The sequence below is a fragment of the Parasteatoda tepidariorum genome, chromosome 2 (genome assembly GCF_982258835.1).
Source record: "Parasteatoda tepidariorum strain Cologne lab strain chromosome 2, Ptep-v5.0, whole genome shotgun sequence".
In the NCBI taxonomy this organism is placed as follows: domain Eukaryota; kingdom Metazoa; phylum Arthropoda; class Arachnida; order Araneae; family Theridiidae; genus Parasteatoda; species Parasteatoda tepidariorum.
In genome coordinates, this window is record NC_141756.1 from 118,783,555 (window position 1) to 118,797,404 (window position 13,850).

Genomic DNA, 13,850 nt, shown 5'->3' on the forward strand with positions numbered 1-13,850 from the left:
GAAGTTTAAATTTTAGAACGTGAAAAAACATGTTATGGTTAAGCCATAACATAGCTAACCTATGTTATGGTATAGATCTACGTAATGGTTAAGCCATAACATAGATCTTATTTACTGCAACCTTAATATGTTGGTGCATTGAACCATATTATCGCACTTCTCAATTTCAATTATCAAATAATATGGTTAACTTTTACACCTTATGATGTTTGCGACTTTAAAATTCTGTTAAGTTTTACCAGTATTATTCTAAAAATTGGTTATAGATACTATGGTGCAATTAAACACCTTATAAAAGTTGCATTGTATCATAATATCGACGTCTTGGACAATAATATGGTACAAATTTGCTACGCCATTAGTATAACTTAAAATTGAACCACATAATCACACTTCTTAGACATAATTAACGATGATATAGTTCGGTTTAACATTTTATCAAGGTGTCACTAGGTATAATATCGGTATCTTGAACCATAATAGGGTGCAAATTTGTTGAAACGTTAGTATAATGATTAGTTAAACCACATTATCAAACTTATTAAACTTGATTACAGGATACATAGGTTCAATTTGAACTTCACATCATATGTTATGATTTCGTTAATTTGCACCATATTATGGTTCAAGGGATCAATGTTATGGTTCAACTTTGAATCGGTTTTCCTGTTAGTGAATGTTGAGGGTTTTCCTGTTAGTGAATGTTAATAAGTTAGAATACAACTGCTGTTGGACAAGTTTTAAGAGGCTTTCGTGAATTTTTTCTCTCATACAAGGTCTTAGTTTATACACAAAACTTTCTACATTTCACACAGAAATTGTTCGTTCGTTAAGTTGTATTTAAAATTAAATGGAATAAATGCCTTAAACTTGTATTTGGAAGACGGTAATAGGATATTGTTTTTATGCTAAGAAAATAAGAATGTGATGTAATTTTTTGAAAATGCGTTTTTTTCCACCTCAAATGTGGGTAATTTCACATGAATTTGGAGATTATTATTTTGTACTCCTTGTAAATCGAACAGGCGTCTCAAGGTTACACGATTTCCCTACTCTCCATACTTTCCCCTTTCCTGTTACTATGGTTACGATAAATCTTGATTTTTCAGATTGAAGTGCAACTCAATACATTTAGTTTAATTTGAAATATTCGTAAACGTCGGTAGAAAAAACGTAGAATAAAACTATGTTAACGGAGATGGGGGAAATTGTACAGTGTTGGGAAATCGAGGAACATTGAGGCGTTGCGCGGTTTCCATTTACAAAGAGTATAGTTAGGTTGATGAGCCAGGAATGTACTATTTCTCTGATATCGTTGTATGATTATTTTTTAAAAAAATAAACAAAATTTTACATTTTATTTTATTATTTACAACAAAATTATAGCAACATGACAAGAAAGGAAACAACACCCTAAAATTAAGACACACTTTTGCTGACAATAAAAAGCTGCCATATTTTCCTTTAGAAATAAACCAATTCCAGAAATAGCATACCACAACCTTACAAACACAAGAAGCCTGCATGCATGAGTTATAGATAAGGCTTAATTAAAATTGAGAGAAATGATTAGATAGCCATAAGAACAAGGAATATATGTACACATAAATTGCCATTAAACCCACACAAAAAAAGTTCAAAATAAATGTAACGCCATTCAAAACTTATTTATCAAATATACTCATTAAGAATAATAACTCAAAGCAATAATGTTTAAAGAGATATCATTTATCACATACTTTTAATTAAAAAGTAATCTTTCTAATAAACAGAAATAAAATAAATAACTTTGGCATGCTATTATTGGTTCGGTTTAAATTTTAATTCTCTTAGCACTATGTATTTTTATTTTAAATTGACAATTTTTGAACAAATAACGTTACTACTTTGTTCTGAACTTCAGTTTTCAGTTTTTATAATAATATACAACACCATGAAATTCATAATAATCTTCAAAAGAAATTTTTTAAAAAATAGAGAAATTCTAAGCAAAAATCGTAAATCGATGTTCCCGATTTTTTATGTAACTAAATATAAGTTTTAATACCAATTTTTTTAAGGATTTAAAAAAATTGGTATTATAGACCAACAATAAATTGTTGTAGTACATATCAACAATATGTAGCATATATGTAGTATGATGTAGTATATATATAAACAATAGAATAAATTGTTTTTGTTTTCAATAAAAACTATCGTTAAATTCAGCATCAAAAGTTTTCATTGTAAGATTTATTTTTCTTTTAAAATCTAAGTGCTTGTTTTTATTTATTTATTTTTGAAAGTAGGTTTAAATCGTAAACTACCTATTTTTCTACAATTTGCCCATGCGGAAAAATAAAATATTTAATATTTACGCATTTCAAATTTCAAGTAATTATCTTTATCGTTTTTCAGCTATATTCTTTTAAACTTGATTTTAAAAGAAAGAAACAGTTGAAGTTTAATGTGGGAAAAAACGATATTATATTTATGTAATATCATTCCAAATTACATCGTTCGAAAGAAACTATTTTAATAAAGTTTCTAAATAATAATAAAAAAATTCTCAAGATTTTTGTGTTTCAGACTCTATCAAAAACTGAATGATTGTTATTTGCATTGCTTTAAGACATTTCTGTCAAATACTCAATTCAGAATAAATTCCATGATTTTGTTCTATTTTCTCCTCCTCCTAACTTTCAAGAACTCTACAGCAAAATGTGGCCTCCGTGTGCAAATAAAGTGAGGGGAGCATGGAACAGTGTGGGATGAAAAACGGGAACATGGTGCGCAAATGCTGGAGCAGCAACTACTGTCTTCGCGAGAACTGCTGGAGCTGGAGCAACCACAGCTGCGATGGCTGGCTTGTTGATGGCTGTGTGGGCGCTGTCCTGACTCCCGTCAACCCCCGGTTCGTTTGTATGAACATCTGCCCTGAATCCAGCACTGTCGGCCACATAGTTGACCACTCTTGTCCTTCCGTCAGCGTTGTGGAGTCCGTAGGAACCAACTTTGTTTCCTAGAGAATCGCCAACTTCTTTTCGAAAACTTCCTCCGCTTGTGTGGCCTTCGGAGTAACCAAATGCATAATTTCCGTGATTCTAAAAGGAAAGGAAGATTACTCAATTTAGAAGAAGAAATACTGATACATCTCTGTTTTTATTGTTCTGGTAAAAAAGAAAAAAACATAACCAAGAATATTAATTTTCATATTACTATACGCTTGGTGAATAGACGTCTCAATGTTACCCAATTTACCCATTCTCTACCCATTTCCCCATATCAATAAGAAATTCGAATGTGTTTCCTAGGAGGGAGAAGCAGAACAGAGGGGGAAAGTGTGGAGAGTGGGGAAAATCAGCTAATGTTCTGACGCCTATTAATTTTTACGAAATATGTCAGATCCTCCGTTTATCAACCTACGTGATTGCTTCGTATTCATCGTTGAAGTTGAATTTTTCCCTTAAAAGTCATTATTTTCTTTTGTAAAATATATAATTATTATGATTTTAGGTAAGAATATTTTACTGTTATGTTAATCCTAACTAAATGAAGACTCTCCTGGATTTGAAAAATAATCAGCGATACTTGAAATAAATAAATTAACTTATGAATACAGAATGTGTGACAAAATAAGAAGCAATAAATGTGAAATAATATTAACTAGGAGGCTTCGCCCCCTGCTCGCTGACGCTCGCCAACCCCCGAAGCTGCTTTCGCAGTTCATTTCGGATTGCTTCGCAACCCGATGCTCGCTTTGCTCGCTCATTGGCTACGTTCTTAACGTCTAGCTTTTGTATACTTTTTTGAACACTGAAGTTCCGAGAACTTTTCACTGTAGAAAATTCTAAACCTGTGCATTTCAATATTAATTTGAAATTCCAAACAGTTCACATATTTTTCTTAATCACACTATTCTAAATTTCAGTTGTTGAGAAAAGTAACTGTTGTAAGTTTTGTTTTAAAGTCTTTCCCACCCGAGGGCTAAAACCATGTGTTGTAAAACAATATGAAATAATACTGAACGCCTGATGTAAAGCATCGGCTTCGATGAAGATAATTTTGTGAGAATTTCTTTTGATAATTTGGTGAGAATTCACCCGATTAGACATATGATGCTCACTACATGCTACATACGTATACATACATACGTATACATACGTATTAGCATTACGTATACGTATACGTATACATTATTGATACATACGTATTAGCGTTTTATATAATATAGATTGTTAATAATCTATAACGATAACCTTATAACAGTTCAAATTAGAAGCTGTTTTTTACTCTTTTGAGTCTTTAATATTTTTAATAGTAAATTGATAGTTTTGATTTTTAATATTAAGAAGTTCTTTATAATCAATAGCAGTAATAGTGAAAATTAAAAGTAATAGATCTTAATAGCAATAGTATTAATTCTTAATTTCTCAAAAGCAATAACACTGGGTTGCAAAATTTTTGTTGCATTTATACAAATACCTAATCTTGTTTAATTCGGGTGTGAGGATTTCAAATCTGAAAATTAGCTTTACTCCTAAGGCCACTGATTTTTTTAAAATGCCATATTTGATCCAATTTTCGCCAAAATGTACAATTTTAGAAACTTTATCTATAACAGGGGATTGCATAAATTCAGCAGCAAACTTCCAGGGGAGTTAGCGCACATCGTCAGGATTAAAATTGCATGAGAACCTAAATCCAGAATTGCCGTTGTATGCGGCTTGGGGAGTTTTCCTATAATGACCTGTTCAGAAGCCCATGAGGAAACAGTTCATTATTTGGAAGCGCCCCTAGCGGCGTAAGAGGACATTTTTACAGGCACGGGTTCCTATGCAATTTTAATACTGATGATGTGCATCCTAACTTCTCTAGAAGCTTGTCGTGACATTTATGCGATTCCTTGCTCCATATAACGCTTTTAAGCTACCACATTTTGTCCAAAAAAAAAAACACACTAAAAACGTCAGTATTTAAAAAAAAATTGGAGAGAGAAACCGATTGTAGATTTTAAATCAGCGATAGGAAAGTTGAATTTTGAATAATCTAATAATAATTATAATAATTAATAGCACTAATAATTTAAATATAATTTTAATAATTAATAGCACTAATAGTAAGAGTTAATAGTAATAGTTCTTAATAGCAATGATTAATAGTAATTCTCAATAGTGATGATTAAGAGCAATAATTAGCGGTGATAACGTTTAATGCCAATGTGAAATTCCTGTTTTATCCCACATGTTTTAAGGGTGCTCAAACAAAGTAGCATAGAATTTGCAAAAATGAATTCACGTAAGATTTAAAAATAATTTTTAATATTTCTGCTATTCATATGCAATTGAATAGAATAAATTGCACTTACGTCTTCCGTTTTATATTGAGTACTTGCACCTCCCTCCAAGGCATTCGCTTCAATCACAACAGGTAGAGCTTCAGAGGAAACAAATAGGCCACAAAATAAAAACAACAGCGCCTAAAGACGAGAAAACATAAAGCTACATTTGAAGCCAAATTCAGGTGAGTCCTATAAAACTTTCGTATTGCATAAATGCTATAAGATATTCACTACAACATATCAACATAACCAAAAACATGATTAATAATAACTAAGACTCTTCTATCTCAGTAAAACAAAGTTAATTTGATTTTTATCGTCAAATGTACTTTTCTATGATTAAAGAGCCTCAAAACAAAAAGGAATAAAAGGTACAGTGAGAAAAATAAAAAAAAAAATAAAAAACGTGTAAAATATAATAATTTTAGTTCTGGGCCGGGATAACCTAGCTGGCAGGAGCTGAACTCCCATTTGTGAGAACGGGAGTTCGAACCCAGCCCCGTGTAGTAAATTGTGGATGGTGCTAATTAAATCTGTCTGGTCTCAAAGTCCTCTACCTTCTCATAACAAATTATACCTGTGCGGGTGTTGAATTAAAGATTGCTGGTTCTCTGGTTCAGGTCAAAATGGCGATCGGTGGATGAATGAATAGGTTCGCCCTATAAACGGGTGTGACGTATGAGTGTGGCAGAAGTCTCAATCTTCTTTATAGATGGCGCCACTGGAAAACAAGAACAATCTCACCTCTTCTGCCTTAATGGTCAACGATAACAACAGCAACTTCAGTTCTAATGATAGGATTTTCACGAACCGATCAAAATAGTTTAAAGGGGTGATCTCAAATATGCTTACAGAATCAATAAGTAGTAAATACAGTAAATAATACAGGACGATATTTCAAGGTACAGAATCAGACACAAAGGCGTACTTTCTCTGAATTACAATAACTTTTTGACGAACTTTTAATTTTTGACAATCGAATAATGTTAATGGTCTTAAACTGAAAAATAGGATGCCGATTGTTTGTACAGGAGAGTGTGTCTCTTAATATTAATTTCCCTTTTTTGCGTAGTTCGTCATACATCAGCAATTTTATAAATATACAAATATACAGCGTGTATACAAAAATAAATTAAATAAAGGAAATAATTCTTAATAATTATTTATTATGCTCTATAATTTCATTTAATAACAGTCTAAAATATTTTGAATTGTAAGGTAAACAAATTTTTGCATCATTTCAGAGAATATAATTTTAAATGGCGAAAAAAAAGTTTGAGAATAATCGGCCGAATAGTTTCTGAGTTATCAAATTTTAAGAAAGTCGAATAATTAAAATTGTATTTTTACATTATCTTCTTATTACGCATCTTAGCTGTAAAATTTGGAATTAATGCTAATATCAAGTAGAAAGTACTTTTATAATTTATGATGACAATAAATTGCTGAAAAGTTATGATAAAACTTCATAAAGAAACTGTGAGTTTGTTTAAAATATAAACGATTTCTTTACTGCAATTGACATGACATAGACATGTAGAAAATTAACTAGACTATAGTAAAATAAATGAACTATATTAAGTAACTTTTAACAGCGCATCCTAGCGGCTAAATTTGGAGTTAATGCGATACAACATACAAAAACACATATTGGTATACACATGAACTAAAAACATCGAAGAAACACTATACGAAATATATAAAATGTTATTTACCTTCATCTTTGGAACGAATGTGAGATTCCATCGATAGGTTTGTCTTTTTATAGGAAAATTTCGTAACAATTTTTCAAATCAAAGCCATAAATAATCATTTTAAATAATTTGTAATTATTGTGGTAATAAAAAAATAATTTATTGTGCTCTTAAGGGGTTATCTACAAATAAATTTTCGTGTTAAAAATTACGTCGAATGAGGAAGAAACATGAAAAGTAATGATTTAATGAGTTTCCGATTTAACTACAGTCAAACCCCGCTATAGTGAACTTCAAGGGATCGAAACTTCGGTTCACTATAACCGGGAGTTCACTATATCCATACTGCAAACAATTTTAACTCATTTTCCGAACTGCTCCCTTTTATTACACATTATTTAAATGATAGACCCATAGAAAATAAATACAAAAATGATTAAAAAAACAATATGTTGTAACAAAAGATGTGTTAACTTTTATTTTTTACGACTCTTCGTCTTGAGTACAAAAAATTTAGGGATGCCCTTTATTTAGGGATGTGAAACTGAGATGGAAAAAGCAAACACGAAAAAATGCTTATGGCTGTTTTCCACTCAATAGATGGTTTTAAAAATCGGTATATGTATTTTATGTAGAAATTTCAAAATTACCTTAAAATGAAGAAAAAAATCAGTCGAAGACAGAAAAAAGTGCATAATATCCAATTTCTACATTACTTTTGGTTCACTATATCCACAAAAAATAATATTATATGTGTATAGCAAGGTAATATATATACACCGAAGAGCCATTACATTATGACCACCCTCCATCTATAACAATGGGCTCGCCCAGGTTTGCATGGTTTCTCGCCCAGGAACTATGTTTTCATGGGGCACATTAGGACCCATAATCCTCATGGAACAATCCCTGATGTCTGTAAGCTACTTGAACATAGTTGCAGGCTAGGGTCACCTATTCATGGCAACAGTTTTTCCTGCGGGGGATGGTGTTTACCAACAGGATAATGCACCATGTCATAAGGGTCGAATCGTCGAGGAGCATTTCAGTGACTTTAAAGTCATGTCTTGGCCCCCAAATTCACCTGACCTAAATCCAATAGAGCATTTGTGGTCCTACTTGGAGAACCAAATTCGTGCTGCCTCGCTACCCCCTCGCAATGTGAGGGAATTGCAGGAGCAGTTGGTGAGCGCTTGGTACCAGATACCTCAGACTACCTATCAGCACCTTGTGGAATCAATGCCACGGTGGGTGCTAGCAGTTTTGAGGGCTAAAGGTGGTCCTACATGTTATTAGCAGTGTGGTCATAATGTAATGGCTCTTCGGTGTATATATTACCTTGCAATATATATATATATATATATATATATATATATATATATATATATATATATATATATATATATATATATATATATATATATATATATATATAATTATGATTCTAAGTTCAAAATGTAGAGAAAACAAGGGGAAAATTACAGAACAATGCGGATGTAATCGTGTGAGCTGATGAAAAGATTATATCTTTTATTTTCCGGATTTTTTTTTAAATTTCTTGTCCTTTTTTTTCGTGTTTTTTGTTATTATTATTTTTATTACTATTTTTCTTTTTTTCCCCTTTTTCATTGTTCTGTAATTTTTCCCTTGTTTACATTTTGAACCTATATTATGAGTTCGATTTACTTGTAGCTTATGCGCAATAAATAAAACTTATTGTTTTTCTCAATTTTCTTTGTGGTTTTTTGTTTTTATTTATATATATATATATATATATATATATATATATATATATATATATATATATATATATATATATATATATATATATATATATATATATATATATATATATATATATAATTATGATTCTAAGTTCAAAATGTAGAGAAAACAAGGGGAAAATTACAGAACAATGCGGATGTAATCGTGTGAGCTGATGAAAAGATTATATCTTTTATTTTCCGGATTTTTTTTTAAATTTCTTGTCCTTTTTTTTCGTGTTTTTTGTTATTATTATTTTTATTACTATTTTTCTTTTTTTCCCCTTTTTCATTGTTCTGTAATTTTTCCCTTGTTTACATTTTGAACCTATATTATGAGTTCGATTTACTTGTAGCTTATGCGCAATAAATAAAACTTATTGTTTTTCTCAATTTTCTTTGTGGTTTTTTGTTTTTATTTATATATATATATATATATATATATATATATATATATATATATATATATATATATATATATATATATATATATATATATATATATATATATATATAGATAGATAGATAGATATACATAATATATATAAACAACAATTCGTGCAAAATTAATGAGTAAATATGGCTATTTCATCATGGCGAATTTACGTAGTTGCTTTTCTCTGAACTTCAAAGCTTATGGAGAGTATTTTTTTCCTACAAGTTTAAAAACTAATTCTCGAACTAACTATCGAACGCTAATTTTTTGTACATTTTTCTCCACATTCCCAATTTTAAGTTTCTCAATTTTTCAGCTTTTGCGCAACAAAACAAAATGCAGCGAAATTTATACACTCAAAACAACAGTGTCAATAACATCTTCTTTAATGATTTTTTTAATATCGAGATTTGCTATTTTATTTTGATTAAATTATTTTTATTTAGATCATAAATTGATTTAATTTTTTAAAAAATGTGTTATATATTTTGCATTTTTCCATAAATAACTTACAAATATTTCATTCTTTTTGTTTAAAATGTTTTTTCCGTAATTTTAATTTTTATTCTATCGTTAATTCATATTGATTTTTAACATTTATATTAACTCTGTTATATAAAAAAAATTTTTACCATGTTTTCATAGAATATTGAGTTTCATCGTTTTATCGAATATGTAAGAAAACATGAGAATTTATACTTAGATCTTTCTCTAGGTAGCATAATATGTCTTATTCAAAATAAGTGGAATGAGATCTAAAACTAATTTGTTTTATTTTAAGTAAGAAAATGTCAATAAATGTTCTTAATGAAATTTTTATCGCTAAATAGACAATCGAGGATAAATCCATTTGGTGGAGTTGATACAAATTCCATTCTAATAGTTGAAATATATAAACGGTATAAACTAATTGGATTAATTTGACTTATCACACTAACCTTCACGTCTTCAGATTCCGAAGATGAATTGAACATTTTTGACGGAAACGCCTTTTATGAACGCATTCTTAAGAAAAATTAACAGAGAATTACCCGCTATTATACAATTTAATGATAATTTCCGTTGACAAAATTTATGGTTTTCACTTGTGTACGTGATAAAATATATGTATTGTTTTTTTTAATTTTAATACGTTTTTAAATTTGGAGTGCATCGAGGCGAAAATACGAATATAAGTATTGTTTATATTATGTTCATTTGGACACTTAGTTTTAGAGTTAGTAAAATTTTAAAAAGTCGTATATTTAAAATTTAATTACTCAAAAACTGTTTGACCGATTTTGTTTACATTTTATATGCTTAAAATTGCTTTTGCAATATCAAATTAATCAAAAGCCATTCCACCGATTTCGTTCAAAGTTTGCATGCTCCAAAATTTTATGATTACTATTATTTTTTTTTTTTTTTTTTTGCTACAAGAGAGGATTTTTTTTCCTACTCAAATTAGGTAGTCTTAGTGCTAGTATTTTTTTAAGAGCACGCTTATAATTTGTGATAATTCAAAACTGAAATGGTCAATAGTTTTTGAGCTATCAAAATTTAAAAATTATTGTATTGTTAAAATTTGATTTCTCAAGAACTAATCGACTGGTTTTTTTCAAATTCTGTACTTTGCCATTTACTATTATTTTCGTTAAAATTATGTAAAAATTGCACTGAAAAATTCAGTTAACGAAAATTACGCCAACACAAAGACATTTTTCTAATAGTCAAAGTTACAACAGTAAAATATTTTTCTAGAAATGCTGATTGTGAGATTTGTTTGAAATAATACGTTGAAAGTGCCACAATACTAAACTCCAAATTCTTCTTATTAATATAATGAGTTAACATTCTTATTGAGTTAACACTCATCATAAGAATACGTTTCTGAATGTGTATTTTGTCCAAATATGTATAAAAAATCACTTTTACTTAGTATTATCATTTATTTAATTATTAGTTTTTCATTGTTTTATTCCAATTTAAGCCACCAAATTGGATATACTTTAAAAATGTAACTAGGCAAAAAAAAGTAAATAATAATAATAATAATTAAATATCATTATGGTGTTTCAGTTTAAGTAAATAAAAGCAGTATCCTTTTAGATAAAAGAAAAACAAAGAAACTTAGTTTCTTTTTTCCTTTTTTAATTTAATAAAAATAAGCTTCCTTTAGAAATTTCCATGCCGTTGTTCGAATTTATGTGATTAGAATTTATCGCTTTTTAAATAATAACGAAATAAAGAAAAAAAAACATTCCTTTGTTTAAAACTTTTTTTTTAGTAGTCTTCCTTTTTTAAACAAAATATAACAAACTGATTTTTGATTTGATTGAAAAATGTCCATAGTGGGGTTCCAAATTTAAGTATAAAAAATTAGTGTCCTTTTAAATAGAAACATTTTTCATTCATTTTTTGTTGAATTACCGTAATAGTGTTTCAATTTAAACTATAGAAGTTAATTTTCTTTTTAACAACACAAAACAAAAGAAAAAATTCCATTCTTTTTTCCCTTTTTTAATTGTTAAAGAGGTAAAACAATTTGATTGATGAAAATAAGTCAATATTTAAACAAAACAGAAAATAAAAAAATAAAACCAAAAAAAATTTTTATAAAATATATTTCCTATTCTTTTTCTTCTTTTTAATTCTCAAAGTTTGATAAGAGAACAAAATGAATCTTCTTTTAGATAAAATAAAAAACTGAAAAAGAAATAAATATTGCTCTTCATTTCTTTCTTCCAATTTTTTATATTTTTCATTGTTAAGGTCACCTGACGTTCTCAAATCTTGAGGACAATACACAATTTTTATTGATTACCTTCAAAAATTTTCCCTTTCTTTGAGGACAAGGCATTTTTTTCAAATTTTAACATGTGTTCTCAAATGTTCTTGAATTTCTCCACAAACATATAATCTTCCTTATTTGCAGTGTAGTATTAAAAAAACTTGAATTGCGCATGTTTTTCTTTTGACCGCTTCTTTCTTTCTTTCTTTTCTTTCTTTCTTTCTTTTTGTTCTTTCTTTTGACCCGAATTAACTCGGGTATGTATATTTATTGCAAATATTTACTATCCCGAGTAAACTCGGCCATAGCAGAATTCGTCAATACGTTTTGTTTTATCACGTTTGTACTCGACCGGGAGCAAAACAAAAAATATTGATAATCTGTTGTGATTGGAAGTTGGCCAATTTTTGTTTGGTAAGCAATTTTGCCAAGTTTTGCTGTTTGTGGGACTGCAGGAGTGTTTTGTGCACTTGTATATACTATTGTTGCTAAATTTACATAGAAAAAAAGAGTAAAAAAAAAATGGCGTTCGCAAGCGATGATTTTTCAGATTGCGAAATATGCAAAGACTAATCTTGAACATTTTCATTTGCCCGAGATAATTTGGGATAGTAAACGGATGGTAAATTAAATATTTTCTACACAAAAAACCGTAATTTCAACTTGTATTATGTTTTGTTTTAGTTCTTTGTATTTATTAATGAAATTTAAAAAAAATATGTTGATTTTTCTGCATTTTTCTTCCAAAAAAATTGGTAAAGGAAGCGGTTAAGGAGATATAATGCAGGTAATACAAGCAAAAAGCAAGAGAAAAGCAACATGATAAAACATGTAAATGCCATACTCATCTTAAAATTATTTCAGCAGAAAAATAAACAAATTTTAATAATCATGTAATTATTCGTTCATTTTGCACGCCTTCAAAAGCGGAATATTATGTATTTCTAAATTGCTTAGTAACGAAATCAAGTTTGAGGAAGATGGTTTAAGATATTAGTTACCAACCTGAAGAAGAAAAACCTCTGTTGCACAAATAAATTAATATTTTCCATTAATACATGTGCGTCCTCAAGTCGGAAAATTTTCCTAGCACATTCCTCTGATTAGACTTCAAATCATGGCTTATATATCTGGTCAATTCCTCCGTAGTGACGTTCCAATTTTTTTTATTCAACTTAACACTAAACATACCATAATCGGTCAAATGAGCGTTTAAGAACTTTGGCATCGGAAATGCGCTTTTCATCTTATCTTTTTTGCACATTTGACTTCATGACTTTTTCTAACAATTATATACAGTCAATATTCTATTATTATCTCTTTTTTTTTGTATTTCGTTTGTTTCGAATAATACGTGTCGTATAACTATTTCTACCACAACCGGTCACTTGACCAGGAGAACAATTTATTGCTTTATAAGATTATAGGATCAGAAATTACGATGTAATGCGTTTTCAACGTATTGCATTCGATGAGTTGCACATTTCTGCAAAGACTGTAGCGTAGTGAGTTCAATCAGAATAACTGTGAATTCAAATTTCAAGAAAGCACCAAAAATTTTAGATTGGTATTTTTGTGTAAGAAAGAGTGACAAAAACTAAATGTTTAAAAAGTCAGAAAAACAACTCTTGCAGAAAACAAAAACCATAAAAATATGTGTGTTAGCAGGACAGTACTTCATCAGGGGACACACTGTCTGTTAACACACAGGAGCCTTTCTGTTGTCAGTGATGAAACCAAAAACTGACAGTGCCTCGAGGCCCCATAATGGAAAGTCAAATAAGAAAAAGTAATTAGAAAAATTGAAATGCTAATGTAAAGATAAATAAATGACAAGCAATAACAAAGCAACTCTTAATAATGACTT

General features: G+C 29.3%; 1 protein-coding gene across 1 annotated transcript; it reads right to left on the reverse strand.

The window, feature by feature from the left end:
• Positions 1-1,348: 1,348 nt before the first annotated feature.
• On the reverse strand, positions 1,349-10,187 carry LOC147816118 (adult-specific rigid cuticular protein 15.5-like). The gene is made up of 3 exons (XM_087156711.1): positions 10,152-10,187; positions 5,348-5,458; positions 1,349-3,083 (listed from the first exon to the last, which is right to left on the reverse strand). Exons 1-3 carry the CDS (start codon positions 10,185-10,187, stop codon positions 2,691-2,693), a joined length of 540 nt encoding a protein of 179 aa, XP_087012837.1. The 3' UTR covers positions 1,349-2,690.
• Between the last annotated feature and the right edge of the window lie 3,663 nt (positions 10,188-13,850).

Bases quoted from the DNA above. Each gene is read 5' to 3' on its own strand.
- LOC147816118 (XM_087156711.1), bottom strand. From the start codon at position 10,187: ATGTTCAATTCATCTTCGGAATCTGAAGACGTGAAG. The intron at 5,459-10,151 runs GTTAGTGTGATA...TCTCGTCTTTAG, and splicing joins CGGAATCTGAAGACGTGAAG to GCGCTGTTGTTTTTATTTTG. The intron at 3,084-5,347 runs GTAAGTGCAATT...CTTTCCTTTTAG, and splicing joins CTCAATATAAAACGGAAGAC to AATCACGGAAATTATGCATT.